Source organism: Trachypithecus francoisi, unplaced genomic scaffold (genome assembly GCF_009764315.1).
Source record: "Trachypithecus francoisi isolate TF-2019V2 unplaced genomic scaffold, Tfra_2.0 Lachesis_group19, whole genome shotgun sequence".
Classification (NCBI taxonomy): domain Eukaryota; kingdom Metazoa; phylum Chordata; class Mammalia; order Primates; family Cercopithecidae; genus Trachypithecus; species Trachypithecus francoisi.
The window spans coordinates 44,539,422-44,557,436 of NW_022681464.1; the positions used below are offsets into that span (position 1 = coordinate 44,539,422).

General features: G+C 42.0%; 1 protein-coding gene across 2 annotated transcripts in view; it reads left to right on the forward strand.

Moving 5' to 3' along the window:
* The window catches only part of RAB31 (RAB31, member RAS oncogene family), a 150,905-nt gene extending 134,828 nt beyond the window's left edge, over window positions 1–16,077 (forward strand). For both annotated transcript variants that reach the window (XM_033178352.1, XM_033178351.1), the window contains exon 7: window positions 12,754–16,077. In XM_033178352.1, coding sequence (XP_033034243.1) covers window positions 12,754–12,848 — 95 coding nt within the window. In that variant the 3' untranslated portion in view covers window positions 12,849–16,077. The remainder of the gene's footprint in view (window positions 1–12,753) is intronic.
* The last annotated feature ends 1,938 nt before the right edge of the window (window positions 16,078–18,015 follow it).

Genomic DNA, 18,015 nt, shown 5'->3' on the forward strand with positions numbered 1-18,015 from the left:
TAGGTTCTCTGGTTGTGTCATTCTGTTCTGGATTCTGCCAGAGAAGTCCCTGCTGACTTCCCAGACTTTCCCGTCTGGGAAAACTGCTCTGAGACACCTTCAGGAAAGGTCGACCAGAGCATTTTCAGGGACGTTGGGAGAAGTACAGGTGTTTGATGAAATGCTGGCCCTGAAGTTCCTGGAATATCCACCTTAGGAGGAGTTGAACCCCAAAACAGCAATTGTCCTCAAATATCTTAGCTCCAGACAACCCCAGAAGGGAGACTGATGGTTTGATCTCTCCCCTGCCTAAGGTCGTTTCTGTCAGAGCTCTCAAAGTCAGAGAAGCCGTGGCTTTCCAGAGCAGTTTGATTTCCGTTTAACTGGTTTGAGTGCATTACTTTAGACTCCAAGAACCCACAGGAGGGAGTCTTTTTGTTTATGTTGGTTTGATGGCGAATTCACTGCAGATGATGAATTCTGACCTGCCTTACCTACACTATGCAGAGATATGCAAAAGAAATGTGCAAAAGAATGGCTCGGAGCCTCCCCTCCCCAGCCGCTGGCCCTTTCCTTCACTGGGGTCCTCACCCCCTTCCCTTCTTACCACCTTCCCTTTCTTTCCTGCTATGATTTCATGCTCTCAACAGAATAGTTTCAGACTCCTTGCCCTGAATGGCTCAACTCTAGCAGGCTGGGGCTGGAATTTCATGTGGGAAACCCCATGTCCCCACACTCCTCTCCCTTCTCCATGGTGGGCAGCGGGTGCAGATGCTCTCTGGAGTTCTGTCACTCTGGGTGACATCTAAGTTTGGGCTCGAACTCATTACATTAGCCTCACATTTCCTCAGATTAAACTCATTCTCTTCTGGTGGCGTTAGGCTTTTCTGCTGTGTTCGGCTATGAACCATTTTGTTTTTCATGGTGGTTTTAACGAATGAAGCTAGATAGCTCGTGAGGACGATTGCCTCAGCACCCTCCATCCTTACAGCCCTGCGTATTCCGCAGAGCCCCTCCTCCTCCCTAGCTCCCTGGCCTTGGAAGTCCCCCAGCACAGATAGCAGTGGTCAGCCAGGGGAGCCTGGCGCCTTCTCTGACCTGAACTTCAGCTTGAGGTCTCTGTACCAACTGGGAGACTTTCTGAAGTTTATGAAAGTCATTATTAAAATTTTTAAAAATCAAATAAGGACCCGAAAGAGAGGAAGCCTGAGCAGGAAGTACTATACTAATATCATTTTTTTTTTTTTCCTTTTTCTGAGACAGCGTCTTTCTCTGTTGCTCAGGCTGGAGTGCAGTGGTGCAATCATAGTTCACTGCACCCTCCACCTCCTGGGCTCAAGCAATCCTCCCACCTCAGCCACCTGGGTAGCTGGGACTACAGGTGTACACTACCACATCCAGCTAAATTTTTGGATTTTTAGTAGAGTCAAGGTCTCACCATGTTGCCTAGGATGGTCTCAAACTCCTGAGCTCAAGCAATCTTCCCCCATTGGCCTCCCAAAGTGCCAGGATTACAGATGTGAGCCACCACACATGGCTTGTAGTAATAACTTAAAAGATATTTATCCAGTATAAATCCCTTCCTGTGTGTGACAGGGACTTTGAACAGTTTAATTCCTCAGATCCTGGTGGTCTGCTTTATGAAAAAACAAGTGCTTTGCTTAAACATGGGTAATTATGGTTTCAAAGTAATTAATTCCTGTATAAACCATCAAATACACACATCACCTGATCTTTCATGTCACCTAAACAATTGTTTCTGTTTTATTATACTTTGGTTATAATTGCCTTAACAAAGAAAGCTTGTAAATAAACAGTCATGGCAAAACCTCAGTCTGTCCATCTGTCTGGTTATCCATCTGTCTGTCTGTCTATCTATCCATCTATCTGTCTGTTTATCCATCTGTCCATCCATCCATCTGTCTGTCCATCTGGCCATTTGTCTATCTATCCATCTGCCTGTCTATCTCTGTCCTTCTGTCCATCTGTGTGTATATCCATCTCTCTAGCTGTCCATCTGTCTATCCGTCTATCTATCTATTCATCTGTCCATCTGTCTGTCTGTTCATCTGTCTATCTGTCCATCCATCTGTCTGTCCATCTGTCCGCCTGTCTATCTGCATGTGTAAGTACTGGTGCCCATCTTTTGCCTCTTTTCTCCTTCAGGTGATTTTCTTCAGAATGGGATTCTGTAGCATAATTACAGGTTAATTTAAAACACACTTCCAAGTGCACCTAAATATATTGCAGCAGACTTTTCATTTATTTTTCTTTTCCCTGTTCCTACTTATATTACATGTGCTCCTCCCTGAGCTTAAAATAGAACTACGTATTGCTGACACCTAGGCTCCCCAAAGCAATGTTCCACAGTCAACTATGCCTGGAGAAAAGATGCAATACAAAGTTAAGGAGCTGTGAAAATAAAAGCCCTTTAAAAAGGCGTGCTTAAACAAAATTAGTTCACACTGACTCGAATGAAGAGATGTTTCTCTTTTGCATCCCATAGTGTTCATAAACCAGAAATGAGACAACTGTGTTTTCTGAACATTGGCAAATACAGTGTCTAACTGGAGACTGCTTACAAAAATATGTTATCTTTTTAAAGACTGAAGCTACCCTGCAAAGGATTGAGGTGCTGCTCTGTTTGGGGTGGTCTGTGCACAGTTTGTCCTCCTCATATATGTTGTCGTCTGACTGGTGTTCCTCCAGGCACCCGTTTCTAAATCACATTTTTAGACTTACTGTATCTGCCTGCGTGTGCTCATTCTCTTCCAGGCATTTCTACCCAGGGTTTGTTTATTTTTCTTCCTTGGGTTCTTACACCCAAGGAAGAAAAGTAAAACCTTGAGGTTACTTTTGGTTTGTTCTGTCATTTTGACACTTAAACATATTCTATCTTTAAATGATACTCCAAGTGTTTAGGTGTTCTAGGGAGATTGCAAGTTCTTTGGGAGCTTGTCTTTTGTATTCCCCGTAAAGCTGAGACTAGTAAATGGAATGGTGCTAAATTCGGGGTTTCGAATTTGGATCTCCGTCCTCATCTCATGATATAAAGTGAAATGTAATCACTTTTCTCTGGGAATTGAAGGTTGAAGAACAGCAGATTAGACAAGCCTACTTACTCGTGATTCGTTTATTCACAAATAGATACTGTGCTCTTTTATGGGTAGGTGCCATGCTAGACCCTGGCACAGCAAGGTGACAAAGCACAGTGACAGCAGAGAGGGGGAGACAGCTGCAGGCACAGTCAGATCGGTGTCTGGTGACTCTTGGTAATCAGTGCTGCGCAGCGAAGGAGCGGACTGTGAGAGGTTACTGTGGGGCGAGGGAGTGGCTTTAGATTGGGTGGGGAAGGCCTCCCTGAGGAAATGATTTTAAGCTGGACCTGAAAAACAAGAAAAGGCCAGTGGGCAAAGAGCTATCAGGCAGAGCAAACCGCAGGAGCCAAGTTGAGGCAGGAAAGGGCAGGAAATGGCCTGGTGCTTTTAAGGAAGAGCAAGGAGTGCGGTGGGAAGTTGTGGTTAGAGACTCGGTAGGGCCTTGCCATGGGGGTAAGGGTGATATTCGGAAACAATTGGAAGCCCGTCAAGCTTTTTTTTTTTTTTTTTTTTTTTTTGAGATGGAGTCTCGCTCTGTCGCCGGGGCTGGAGTGCAGCGGCCGGATCTCAGTTCACTGCAAGCTCCGCCTCCCGGGTTCACGCCATTCTCCTGCCTCAGCCTCCTGAGTAGCTGGGACTACAGGCGCCGCCACCACGCCTGGCTAGCTTTTTGCATTTTTAGTAGAGACGGGGTTTCACTGTGTTAGCCAGGATGGTCTCGATCTCCTGACCTCGTGATCTGCCCGTCTCGGCCTCCCAAAGTGCTGGGATTACAGGCGTGAGCCACCGCGCCCGGCCAAGCCCCTCGAGCTTTTAAAAGCAGTAGTGCAGTGTCCAATTTACATTTACAAAAAAAGATCACACTTAGAAGGAGGAAGGTCTCTGCATGTGTCAGTCAGTTGGCATGCGATTGTAATAATCCAGGAGAGAAGTGGCTTGGACGAGGGTGGAGGAAGTGGAGCTGGGTTTCAGAAATCTTCTGGAAAAGAACCAGTAACACCGGAAGGAGATGGGGAATGAGGAAGACGACGTTAGCAAGAGTCATCCCGGGGTTCTGTTTCCCGGCATGAGGAGGATTGGCAGAGGAATAAGTGCTCTGGGCGGGATTTGGTTATGAGCCTAGCATATAGGATTCTGGATTGTGGGGAATCCAAGTTTTGGTTTGTAGATTATTATTATTTTTTTATTTTTAGAGATGAGGTCACGCTGTATTGTCCAGGCTGGTCTTGAACTCCTGGACTCAAGTGATCCTCTCACCTTGGCCTCCCAAAGTGTTGGGATTACAGGTGTGCGCCACCATGCCCATCTGGTTTGTGGATTTTAATTACGCTACTCAAATATCTTTTAAAAAGTGTTTTAACTTTTCCTGAGGGCAAAGAGAGGTGGAGCTGCAGTCTCAGCAGAAAAATGTCTGGATTGAGGTGGGACCCAGCAAAATAGCTATGCTTTTGCTCTAGTTAATTTAAATGTTGACTATGACAGAGAAAGCAGGACTTTCTCCTGAAAATTATACTTGGAGACACTAGAGACATTAGACTAGGTTTTATATTTGTTGTTAGTTTGAGAGCAAAGTGAGAAACATTTGTTTTACTAAGGTGAATATATGAGCATGGTGGTGTACACCTATAGTCCCAGATACTCTGGAGACTGAGGCAGGAGGATCACTTGGGCCCAGGAGTTTGAGGCTGCAGTGAGCTATGGTTGCGTCACTGCCCTCCAGCCTAGGTAACAGAACGAGATCCTATCTCTAAAATAAATAAATAAGGTAAATATATTTAGAGGCACAAGCATATTGGCTTGGAAAATTGGAATAGGGTGTTAATATGAAAGACAACAAGTTAAGACTTGTGGGTAGTGATCATGTCTTGTTCTGGAATCATTTGTTCACAGAGTGTTGTGCTATAGGCGCCTTTGGTTAATCACAGGTTTAAAAAATTTTAAAGCAAAGCAAAAGGTTTGCAGATTTTATAATAGTACAGCCAGCTGTCAGGTGAAGGTAAGTTTCGCAGTTAAGGAACAAGGAAATGACAGAGACAAAGTTTGTCCACTTTCTTACCCCCCAAAACATTAATTTACCAAATGCAATCCACTTAAGAAAGTGGACAAACTTTCCTACCCCAAAAAAGTTGAGTTAGTGAATGTGAAATAATGTCATTTCAGCATATGGGCAAATTGGGTTTTCAAAAGGCATGTCTTTTATTCCAGCAATTCGAAAGAAGAAATTGGTCAGGTGTGCAAACATAGTAACAAGATTTAACATGTGTGGAGCTCTGATTCTGTGCTTTTGTTGCCATTGCTGAAATATATACTAGCTCATTAATGCACTCTTGATCCTATGGAGTAGGCACTGTTATCATCCCTATTTTACAGATGAGGAAATTGAGGCCTGGAGAGGCTTGTAACTTTCTCCAGGGTACACAGCTAATAAGTGAGAGACAGGCAGGCAGGCTCCGGGGCACATGCTCTTAGCTTGTCTATATCGTGTCTCATTGCACAGCCTGGTTTATTGTACCATTATTCATGATAGCAGAAAACAGGAAATTACTGAACTGTCCAAAAGTTAGGAAATAGTTTTTAAGAAATCATGGTACACCGATATAAATAGGTAGTTCAAAAGGATGACATAAATCTTTGCTGACACAAAAAGATAAATCATTGAATGTGAAATGGAAGTTACAGAGCAGTTCATATAATATCCTGATTTCATGTATTTCATATTTCGTATTTCATAATATATTTTAATATCCATATTTCATATATTTCATAATATATTTCAGTATATCATATATAATGATAAATAATATATTATTCCAAGAATATATCCTTCTTGGAAGGATACATATCAAAATATTAACAGTGGTTGTTTCATGATGGTCAGATTCCAGGGAACTTAAAAAACACTTGATTATGTAAAATTTCAAACATATACACGAGTACACTGAATAATATAGTGAGCCATTGTTTACTCAAAACGAAACTTGTGTCATCTCTATCCCATCCCATGCTCACCACCTATATTATTTTGAAGAGAATCTCAGACATCTAATTTAATCTGTAAATATTTTGTCCACAGTTTTTGTAAACAATGACAACTACGTTATCCTATGAATAACCAGAATACTGTTATATTAATTGCTATCACAAATAAACAGTCGGTGGTCACATTTCCAAAAAGTTCATAGTTGTCATAAATGGTGTCTTTGTTTGCATGTTACCATTTGTTTACATCAGAATGGAAAGAATCCCCACGTGCTGGGATTAGTCGGTGCGTCTTTTAGGCCTCTCTTAAGCAATAGCTTTCCCTTCCATCTTTCTTTTTTTCCCCTTATGCAATTTGTTTATCCAAGAAATTAGATCAGTTTTCCTGCAGAGTTTAAGACAGTATGGATTTTGCTGAGTTCCTTTTTTTTTCTAAGTAATATTCCATTGTATGCATAAACCACAATTTGTTCATCTATTCACCTAATATTTGGATTATTTTCAGTTTTGGGTGATAACCAGTAAGGGTGCTATGAGCATTCATGTACAAGTCTTTGTGTACGTAAATATCAAGGAATGGAATGGCTGGCTTATCTGGTAGGTGTGTGTTTAACTTTCTAAGATTAGAATGCCAAACTGTCTTCCAAGTGGTTTCACTACAATATATTACCACCACCAACGTGTGGGAATTCCAGTTGCTCCAAGTCCTTGTCAATACTTGGTACTGTCTGTTTGTAAAATGTTAACCATTCAAAACCATAAAAAGGTATCTCATTGTGATTTTTGTTTGCATTTTCCTAATGACTGCTAATGTTGAGTGTCCTTTCATGAGCTTGTTTTCAATTTGTATAACTTGGTGAAGAGCCTGTTCAAATTTTAACCATTTTATATCGGGTTGTTTGTCTTCTTATTGTTGAGTTCTAAAGATTGCTTATGTATTTTGGATACATATTTTTTATCAGATATTTGTTTTTCAATTATTTTCTCCCAGGCTGTGGCTTGTCTTCATTTTCTTGACAGTGTTGTTTGGAGAAAAGAGGCTTTTAGTTATTGATGAAGTATAGTTTGTCAGATTTTCCCCTCTTGATTTGTGCTTTTTGTGTCTTATAATTTCTAAATGTTAAAATAACAAAATTAAAGGGATACATCCATATAATGGAATATTATAAGAGATAAAAAGAAAATGAGCTATCAAACCATAAAAAATGTGGAAGAACCTTAAATGTGTATTGCTGAGTGAAAGGAGCCAGTCTGAAAAGGCTACACACTGTATGATTCCAAGTACATGACACTCTGCCAACTACATGACACTCTGGAGGAGACAAAATTGTGGAGTCAATGAAAAGATCAGTGGTTACTGTAGGTTGTTGGGGGAAGGATGAATTGGTGGGTCACAGGATTTTTAGGGCAGTGAAACTGTTTTGTCTGATACTATAATGGAGGGATACATACTATTATACGTTTATCAAAACCCATAAAACATACAGTGCCAAAAGTGAACCCTCCTGTGAACTGTAGACTATCCTTATTAGTAATGTCTTCAGCAAATATTGGTTCATCAGTTGTTACAAATGTTCCACTAAAGCAAGATGTTAAAAATGGGAGAAATTGGAGATGAGGAGAGGAAGGTATATACCAACTCTCTATTTTTCACTCAATTTTTTCCGTAAACCAAAAACTGCTTAAAAAATAAATAAAGTCTGTCAATTAAAAAAAAGAAAGGGAAAGGTACCTTTGAGTGGTAGGGAAGCCTAATGATTTTTTTTAAGGTTTTCTTTTTTTTTTTTTTTTTAACTTTAAGTTCCAGGATACATGTGCAGAACATGCGAGTTTGTTACATAGGTATACATATGCCATGGTGGTTTGCTGCACCTATCAAGCCGTCATCTAGGTTTTAAGCCCTGCATGCATTAGGTATTAGTCCTAATGCTCTCCCTCCCCTTGCACCCCATCCCCTGATAGGTCCCGGTGTGTGATGTTCCCCTCCCTGTGTCCATGTGTTCTCATTGTTTAACTCCCACTTATGAGTGAGAACACGTGGTGTTTGGTTTTCTGTTCCTGTGTTAGTTTGCTGAGATGATTTTAAAGTAGCTTACATCCCTCTGTGTTGGACAACTCGGCATTTTGGACCAATTGTGACCTCCCTGATTTCTCTCGTGTAGGTGCATCACCACTTCTTTACCTCCCTAGACTTTTAACTTCAGGGTTTTTGGCCTCTGTCTTGACTCTCCTGCCTCCAGGCAGTTGTCACCTCCTGCCAAGCATCTTCCACAGTTTCCCTTTCCATTGGTGCTTCCTGTTTCCCTGTGGCACGTTTAAGGCTCACTAAATCCCTGACCTGGGCTTTCCAACCCTTCTGACCCAATGAGCTTCTCACCTGAGAATCCATTCCAGTCCTATATAGCATGTAGCACGTTCTTCTTTATCCTAAAATTCAGCGCCTTCTAGTAATCCTAATATTGTCTTCTTTATGACAGCAAAAGGACAGTGATAGGGAATAACTTCAAGTAGCATGTGTGTGTCCCCCAGTTCTGCATTCTTAGGACGATGTTCCATGATCGTGAGTCATTGCTGTGTTCCAGAGACCCCCTCTCTACATGGCTAGAGGCTAGAGGTCATTATCAAGAGTGAATAGTGCCAAGGCCTAGCAAACGTGGTCAAGTTACTCATCTGGATGATTCAGAAAATCAGATCCAGAAGTAGATGTTACACAGCAACTGCCAGCATTGCTGACACCAAACAAAAGATAACCAAGCCTAGTAAATACTGGAACTGGAATGAAAGGAGGGAAGAATTACATACAGCGGAATTGTTAGGGGGGAATCAGCGCTCACGCAGGAAATGGCTGGTCTACCACACGGGGAAAGGGAACAGCCCCAGCTAAGCTTGCTGTTTTATTTTTGTTGTGTGTAAATGCATTACAGACCAGTTCAGAGCCAGGATAAAACTTACAGGCTAGGAATTTGTTCTCACATACTGTGTTCCTGTGGAATCATTTCTAAAACCTGCTTTTCCTCTAGACTGTCAACTCTCAGGAAAACTGAACTTCAAAAAAAAATCTTTTAAACTTCTCCTAGACAGCATCTTACAAAATCCAAACCCTATTAAAATAAACACTCTGGCCTCAAGTTTATGCTCAAGGACAACTTGTTCTGGAGGCTGAGTACTTAGAGCACATTTTGTAAGAGTGGAAACCTGCAGACAAGGCTCAGAGCCTTTTCAGATGTTTGTGTATATATTTTTGTCCCGCTCTATGCCCGTGTAAATAATACTGATTCAACAGTGTTCCAAGGTGATCGCCTTGGTACAGAATGCCATGGCCATTTTCCAAAACCATGTATTTGTGTAAGTGCCTTGAACCTTCCAGTAAGTTCTGAATACCTTAGGCCCTAAGATCGGGATTTGCGTTCAGGGTTTGCGTGCTGGTTTCACGTTCTGGTTTCCTGGTGCAGGCTCCCTTCTCCTTTTAAAGGTGCCAGCCTCATTGTTAGGATCTGGCTTCCCTCTGTCTCTGTGTGGAAGCATTTCCTTCTCCCTGTGTTTGAGGTTGGCATGTGTGTGACTCATCCCAGGCTGGGAGTTTTGTAGATGAGCAGCATGGGTCCCGGTCCACTGACTGAACCCTGAGAATCGGCAGTGACCATGAGTCACACAGCATTTCTCCCCGCCATGCAAAACCCATGAGCCATGCCCAGAAGCCCTCAACTGCTGGGGACTCCCTCCATCTTCATTGCTTCCTCTGCTGTTAGTGACGGCCGTGTGTGTTCCTTTCCCACATTCCCTCTGTAAGTGAGGAAGGCTTGGAGGTTTTAAATAACTGGCCCGAGTTCAGTGAACTGGAATGCTGATTCTCTCACATCTCAACACTCTTTCTACCAAAGGAGAAAAATGAAGTCTGAGAAATATTTTACTCTAATAAGTGAAATTTTGAATATTCTGAAGATAAAGGAACCTGGCACTCCTACGAAGCCAGGTTCAACAGCTGATTCAGGAGTGCTGCTAAGAGTTCAAAACATGTGGGAGGGGAGTCTCCTTGAGACACAGCCAGGCCTTCCTCAATTTTGCATTCTATGCATCAGTGCTCATTGTTGACTGGGGAGAGAAATGAGAGGCAGCAAAGAGGAAGGATTTGGCAGAAAGCGACGAAAGGTGTGGACAGACCGTCCTGGCATCCTACTTTGCTATCTGTACGCTCTTTGTTTCTAGATTTTCACTATACTTTTCTCATTTTAATAACTGTCTTACATATAAATTTTTTCTTTAATTTGTATACTTTCCAAAGCAAAAAACTTATGAAAGCAAGACATGAGGGAAGTAAAGTCGTGGAGGGCTAAAACACTAATGCTGTTGTGCTAACATTAGAGTTAGCATAAGGACACCACAGAGTTGATGTTAGCATAGGATGTTGATTTTGATACTGTAAAAAAATGCTAAAATGTCAACTCCTTTTACTAATAAGTAAATAGCTCTTGGCTCTTGGCTAACTAGGGCAACACCTGTACCCATGAGAATTAGAGTACTGTCCAAAAATATTTCAGGTGCAAAAGCAAAAGTCCTCCTTGGTGTGTAACACACTCAGGAGGCTCCTGAAATATTACTAACTTCAATAATGATGTAACTTGACACTGTCACCCCTTTCTCTTCAGGAGTAAGTAGCTCCTTATTGGCAAGATCTGACTTGGCTAGATCTTTAAAGAGTTCTGGTAGTCACTGGAGACTTCCTTCTCTGTTTATCACTTAAGGTTGACCAAGTAGAAGAGGCATTTTGTTTACTCCCTTTTAATTGTGGTAAGTGTAAAAGAATAGCTTGTCCAGAAAAGGAAAACTCATACTTATGGTCTCCTTTGCTCCTGGATTAGGACTGAAGTGTTTTGGGGATGGCCTGCAAAAGCTCTGTAGATCTCTGTTGGCTACACAAAATGGCAAAAGCCACAGCTGCAGAAATTGTTGCAAACTTTTCATTTGCTTCATCGTCAAATGAAGATCTCTACTATCACTTTTGAGTTTGGAGTTAAATGCTGGTGAACTTAATCTTTATGCTCAATTAAGCTTTGGTGACTGTCCATACCATCTGATCTACGCAGTGTATTATTACCTTTGAAATCAACTCTTTATATCCCACGTGGAAATGCACCTCTTCTGGGGTGTTTTTGGCTCTCTATATGGTCAGAACATCCACTTGCATTAAGACTTTTTCGGGGCTCAACACATGGTCAGTATTCCGTGCTTTCAGTGTGTGTTCAGATTCTCCTCTTACTGGTTTTCTTAGACTGTACGTTCTCTAAGCAAATGTCCATGTGTGATTTTTAAGATGTGCTGGGGAAAAATAAATCAATAGCACAACCAAAAAAAAAAAAAGGACTTAAAAATAGTCCCAGCTACTCAGAAGGTTGAGGTGGGAGGATCCCTTTAGCCCAGAAATTTCAGGTTGCAGTAAGCCATGATCAAGCCACTGCACTTCAGCCTGGGTAACAGAGTGAGGTCCTGTCTCAAGAATAAAACAGAATCCTCAGTTTAGAGCTAGTGTTTCATGCCTTTTTCAAGGGGGATAGAAAAGTAGCAGAGAGAGCTAATGTGGTTTAATGGGAAGAGCACAGGCCTTGGGACCCATGAGGAAATCAAGGTGTAGATTATAATCAAAGCACCAGCCCTACTACTGCCTATTATTGATGGAACCTTCAGCAAAGCGCTCAAGTTCTTGAGTCACAGTGAAATGGTGATAATAACGACCATTGCATCAAATTCACAGGGCGAGGGAGGATGGTGTTTGTGAAAATCTTTGAAAACTGGGAGCTACTAAGGTTATTTCCAGATTGCATTGCCTTTTTTCAGAAAACAACTTTATTGAGATAAAATTCACATACCATACATTTCACCCATTTCAAGTGTACAATGCGGTGGTGTTTGGTACATTCACAGATCCATGCAGCCATCAGCACAGTCAATTTTAGAATAATCACCTCATAAAGAAACCCATACCCTTTAGCTATCATCTCCCTGGCCCCTTCCATTGCCTGATTAATTTTTATTTTGTGTTTATTTATAGAGACTCTCTGATAATTTTTAAAATTAAGTTAAGTAAAAATAAGATTACTTGTGGATGACATTAAAATACTGTTTCCTATGAAAAGTGTCTCTGTAGGGCTTTCCAGTTAATGATCTAAATGCCTTGGTGGGACGAGGGATGATGAGCTGAGTGTTAGTAAATGACATTGCTAGGAAGATTACAGTTCAGATCCATTTCTATTTTGAGAAGCAGAAAAGATGGATGAGTACTCACTGTTACTGTTGAAGTCACGGTACCATGAAAGCTGCTCATTAAATCACGACGGGTCTGTGGGAAGGCAGGGAGGGAAGAGTGCGCTGATGAGCGGAGGCTGGGTGGGAACCCCCCCCGCCCAGGAGTGGATCTTCCTAGCCCAGGAAATCCACACCATCGGGAAACTGCTGGACTGTTCCTCACCTGAACTTCCTAAGCCCATGAATTGGGCTTTATGCAGCAGAACTAGGGAAGAAAGGATAGGAAGAAGGAAGGGAGGGAGGAAAGGAAGGAAGGAGAAAGGAGCCCTTCCAGGAGCACCTCTATTTTCTGCAGAGCCCAAACATGAAGCAGGAGTGTTGAAGCAGGGTGAAAATCTGTGTGTGCAGTGTTGGCTGTGGGAAAGGGGACTCACCGTTGGCCTCCTTTTTGTTCTAGGCCGCCAGATCCCACCCTTGGACCCCCATGAGAATGGAAACAATGGGATCAAACTTGTGAAGCCAACCAGTCAAGCCAGCCGCCGGTGCTGTTGACCCAAGGGCCGTGGTCCGTGGTCCGTGGTACTTGAAGAAGCCAGAGCCCACATGCTGTGCGCTGCTGAAGGACCCTCTGCTCAGTGGCCTGGCACCTCACTTTGAGAAGAGTGAGCACACTGGCTTTGCATCCTGGAAGACCTGCAGGGGGCGGGGCAGGAAATGTTCCTGAAAATGATTTTAGAAAACCCTGAGAAAAGCCACCACACCACCACAAAATGGCCTTTAGTGTATGAAATGCACACAGAAGGGAAGTAGTTGCATTTTTGCTAAAAAAAAAAAAAAAAAAAAACCTTTAAAAATTCTTGGATGTACAAAAGTCTTACTGGCTTATCATGTGTGTGGGATTCTAAAGTGGTGTTCCACTCGGATTTCCCGTGCCACCTATCCAAATTCCAGTAACTACTTCAATGTCATTGCCTTTGTTACCTAACCAACCTTCACTGAAAGGCAAATTTAATTCAGGAGGTTAGTTTTTAGCTAGCTTTGGAAGCAAGCCTTTATTTATTACTTTTCAGAAGGAAATCAGAGAAGTGTCAGTAGAGTGTCACTCAGACTGAGACTTGAGCTGTTACAGAAGCCAGGAAAAGTATATTAGAAACTGTTGTCTACATCACTTTGAATTGGTGAACATTTTTCTAAGTTATGGTCATGTATACCCAAACAAACCAAATCAAACTAAATTATTGCCTATAATTTTGGGATCGGGTGGCCTAGTTTGAAAGAGTGATTTAAGTAATTACCATGTAAGTGGTGAGACCACCTGACATGCATCTCCTCCGCAGGAATACATTCCTCCTCTCTTAGAGAAGTTAATGCACATAGTATTACTTTACTAAGAGACTATCTCTTGATGTCATATCTAGGGGAAGAGAATTAGCTGGGATTAAATTTAATGTTTAAATCTAAATCATTGGGCAAACTTCTAATAATAACAATTAATAATAGGTTACAGGAAAGCCAGCCAGAGGAAGTATCAGCACTTTAAACTTCTAGACCCAAAAAAACTACAAAATCAGAAAAAGTATTTTTATGATTCTAGCTTGAGGAGAAGGGTTTTAGGGCTAACCAGAGGTCCGACCCTGGGATGCCAAGGACCTGAGACCGGCCTTCGATGAAAACCTTCCTTTTCAGATTCCCTGTCTGCTCAAAGAATTAAAGATATTTGAATCCAAAGGAAGTAAAGGACAAAAAAGTGTGGAAAGGAAGAGAACTGATTCCTACTGAAAATTCAAATTCTATTACCATTCTAACGTTCATAAAAAGTTGGGATCAAGAAGCGGTTGATTTCCTGCCAGGGCTTATATTAGGGGGTGATTCTTAAAGGACATTGGGATCGGTGCTCAGAAATGGTTAATCATGCTGTGTGCTAACCAGGGCCAGCTGGTACCTTCTTTACCATAAGCATTCAAGGGACAGCTAACCTTTATTGACAATCTATATTGTGAAAGTCAGGAAAGAGATCGTGAGCTGCTTGGATTAAAGACCTGGCACTTCAGTTACTCAGCACGCCTCCACGTCACTCAACTTAAGAGAGTTCATTGACAGTGTTAGGATGTGAAGGCTGGAAAACATTTATTTTGCTTCAAGAGTTCCATTTGGCTCTCCCAAATAGGTACCTCAAAAACCGTTAGCAAGTGGCATTTGGATGTCTTGGCAAGACCTTTTGCAGGGATTTTTAGGGTTTTTTCCACCTTGTCCACATTAATGGTTGGCATGATTGTGCTTGCAGGCCAAGAAATGATCATACCCTTGCCAAAGGTAAAAAAAAAAAAAAAATCGAGTTGAAAATTGAAGTGACCTCTTTCCAGCTGACATGCAGGCTTATTTGGTAACCTTTCCTCATCCAGTTTTCCCTGAGAACCTGGGTTTATCTCTTGACAGCTGTTCAGGTTTTCAGCTGAGGGGTAAGTATCCTGGCTGAGAGTTTGCATCTTTGGGCTGGGTTTGCAGTGGTTGTGTTTTGCATAAAATGTCTAGTCTTAGCCACACATAGTGAGCTACCCACTAATGAGCCCATGGTTTTATTTCAAAAGCACATGAGGATGTGAAACCACTCTGTTACCTTTCTGTATTGCCTTAGCTATTCAAGCCAGTCAGAGGACAATATATATATTCTCATCAGCACTCAGAGCAGTCAGTGAAGAGAGTAGATCACACTTGGGCACACTGGGATTCACATAAACATTGTATCTTCTCTGTGGATGCTGAGGTCTTGTCTACAATGAAACTTTACAGCCTTCCTTTGTTTTGGCTCAGGATTACTTCCTGGCTGTCTAATAATTGAACAATAACCACATAATACTATGTAAAGGCCTGGAAATTACTGTTGCTAAAAAAAAGTCATATAGTTTCATGTGATGTAGCATCCTTGGCATCGTTTTCCAAAATTTGTTCCTTCTCCCTTTTTTTTTTTTCTTTCATGTGTGGCATGAATGTGTATCTGTGTAAATATGATTGTATATGTGTTACTGTGACATATAATCCATTTCACTGGCTGAGTTTGGCCCCTAGCCATGTGTTAATATAAGGTAGACATGGCTTCTCAGAGGGATGGCTTCCCAGTGGAAATCTCTGAGAATGGCAGTGGAGTTGTGCAAGCATTTTACATCGCCACATAATTGACTTGCCGTTTTGTGGTTAAAAATGGCACATTAGGCTGTTGAATATGACGTTACCTTGCAGACCAAAAGGTTGAAGGCCCGAAACTAACTTTTAGCTAACTAACAATAAGGGCTGTGCCCCCATGGAAACTGGGTTCATTTTCTGAGAAAGGTTTGGATGACTGAAACATTTCCTCTGCAGTCAAGGACCTTGACATGTGATGGCTGAAACTGAGCTTTTTTGCGTGGGCTCCGGTTCTCACTGTTCTGCAATGCTCATGGCAAGTTGAATGGTGAGCTAGCTTATAAACTAAAGGGCTCTGAGCTGTATTCAGACCGATTGGGTATCTAGCTTACTGTTTTAACATCGTTTCGAAACCAGACCCCATAATCCGATGGCGCTGCCCTGTTGTGCAAACTGCTCCCTTTTCTCGTGTTTTTGTAAAGAGCTTCTGTCTGGGCTGGACCCAGCTCTTGCACATACAAGACACCGCTGCAGTCAGCTAGGACCTTTCCGCCATGTATTCTGTTCTGTAGTAAAGCATTTCCATCAACAATGCCCAATTGTATCTGTTATTTTTGGTTTAACACACACTGATTCATACTAATAAATATTTTAAGTTTTATCAAGTTTGTCTTTTTCTTATTACAATGTTCAGTAGAATCATGTTTTAAAAATCAGTTAACTCAAACAGAGAATGATGATTCCCCAAGGAAATGTGTGCACCTGTACATATGCAGGCATGCATAAGGATGTTCCCTGAAACACTGTTTGCAATAGCAAAATGTTGCCTTCCACTAAGGAAATGGAAACATGAAATGTGGCCCAGCCACATGATGAAAGCTACCAGGTAATGAAAATGAACTCACTATCAGGCATCAACGTGGATCTCAAAAACAGCATTTGGAGTGCAGGCTGCTATCCTGCACACCCCCAAGAGAGCCATCATAGTGGCCTGTATGAATGCAACCCTCAGGAAGTGTGCAGTGCACAGCCTGGGCAACCAACCTGTGGCCCTGGCTGAGTGAATAAAGCAGCTGAGTAAGTACTAATACATGTCAACTCACATAGAACAATAGACATTGTTTTTGAATGTATTTGTGTGCTAAAAGAATTAGAAATTAAAACATGAACTTCATGATGGTCCTTACCTGAGGGAAGGCAGAGAAGTGAACAGGATCAGGGAGAACAAAGTAACTATCTGTCATTTGTAGGATTTACTTCATGATAGAAATATGAAGCCAATTTGACAAAAGGATAACATTCGATCATTTCAACATGTGTGTTTTATTCGCCTTTATATTTTTCTGTGTGTTTTGTTTTTCAGAGAGGAAGGGGAATGGAGACAAGAAACAACAAAGGATGAGGGTGACTTCTTTAACATGCAAGAAAGATTTCATACGTGTATTTACCAAGTCAGTTACTTTGATGAGGTATAGTCACTCCCATCCCCTCTCCTCCGTTGTCTCAGCCCCCACTACCTGCCACCAACAAACACACACACACACTTTCACATTCATGCCCTTGCAGGGCTTCTGTTTTCTCTGCAGAGCTTCATTTGACATCTAGATAACTGGGAAAGTGGGAGGTGAAGGGGAGAAAAGCAGCACTTTCATGTGCTCAGCACTGGAGACGCTGTCCGAGGCCTCTGCTAGGAAATGCTTCCAATATGTAATCAAACGAGACACCCACCGCCACCAAGAGGCCTAGTGTTCCAATGTTATGAGAAAACATGCCTTTCTTTTGCATTTACTAAGAAGCAGTTACCTGTGTATAGCAACTTTGGGAGATGGTTTTGGAAATAATCCCGTGACTGGATTCAGATGGCAGATTTTGTGCAGCCCAGACTTGCTATGTCAATAGCACTCTGCACAGGGTTTCCACTACCCCCTCCCGCGGGACTGTTGCGTCTCGCCTCGGGGTGTATTTAATAGAACCAGTGTCTGAGGAGTTAACGCCCTGAGGCTGGGAGGCCTTCATGGCAACTTGCACATTTTTACAAAACAACTCTGGTGGACTGAGGGGGCCCTGGAGAGCAAGGACAAGGAGCTCAGGCTGTGTTCAACTGGACTCCAGCATTCCCTGCGGTTGCTCTAAATAGTTCCTGTTCCTTCAAATAGTTCCTGTTCTAGCAGGTGTTGTCCAGAGAGCAAGACTTGCAGGTTGGAAGAGGAGAGAGACTTCATCCCAATTTTGTGAGCATTCATCTCCAAGAGTGTCTCGTCTCAAGTTTCTAGACATAACTGCAGCAACTGGCTTTTTGTACATATGTGAAGCCATCTTCTCCCTTCCATACCAGTGTTCTGTTAAAAAACTGAAAAGATAACACCAAGTGTTGCCTGCTATCCTGAAAATAGGCAGTCCCATATATGCTGGTTAGAGTATAAATTGGTATAATCTTTCTAGAAAGCAGCTTGGCAATGTATGTCAAAAACATTTGAAATTATATCCTATGAGCCACTAATTATATTTTTCTTTTTTTTCTTTTTTTTTTTTCTGAGATGGAGTCTCACTCTGTCGCCCAGGCTGGAGTGCAGTGGCACGAGCTCCACTCACTACAAGC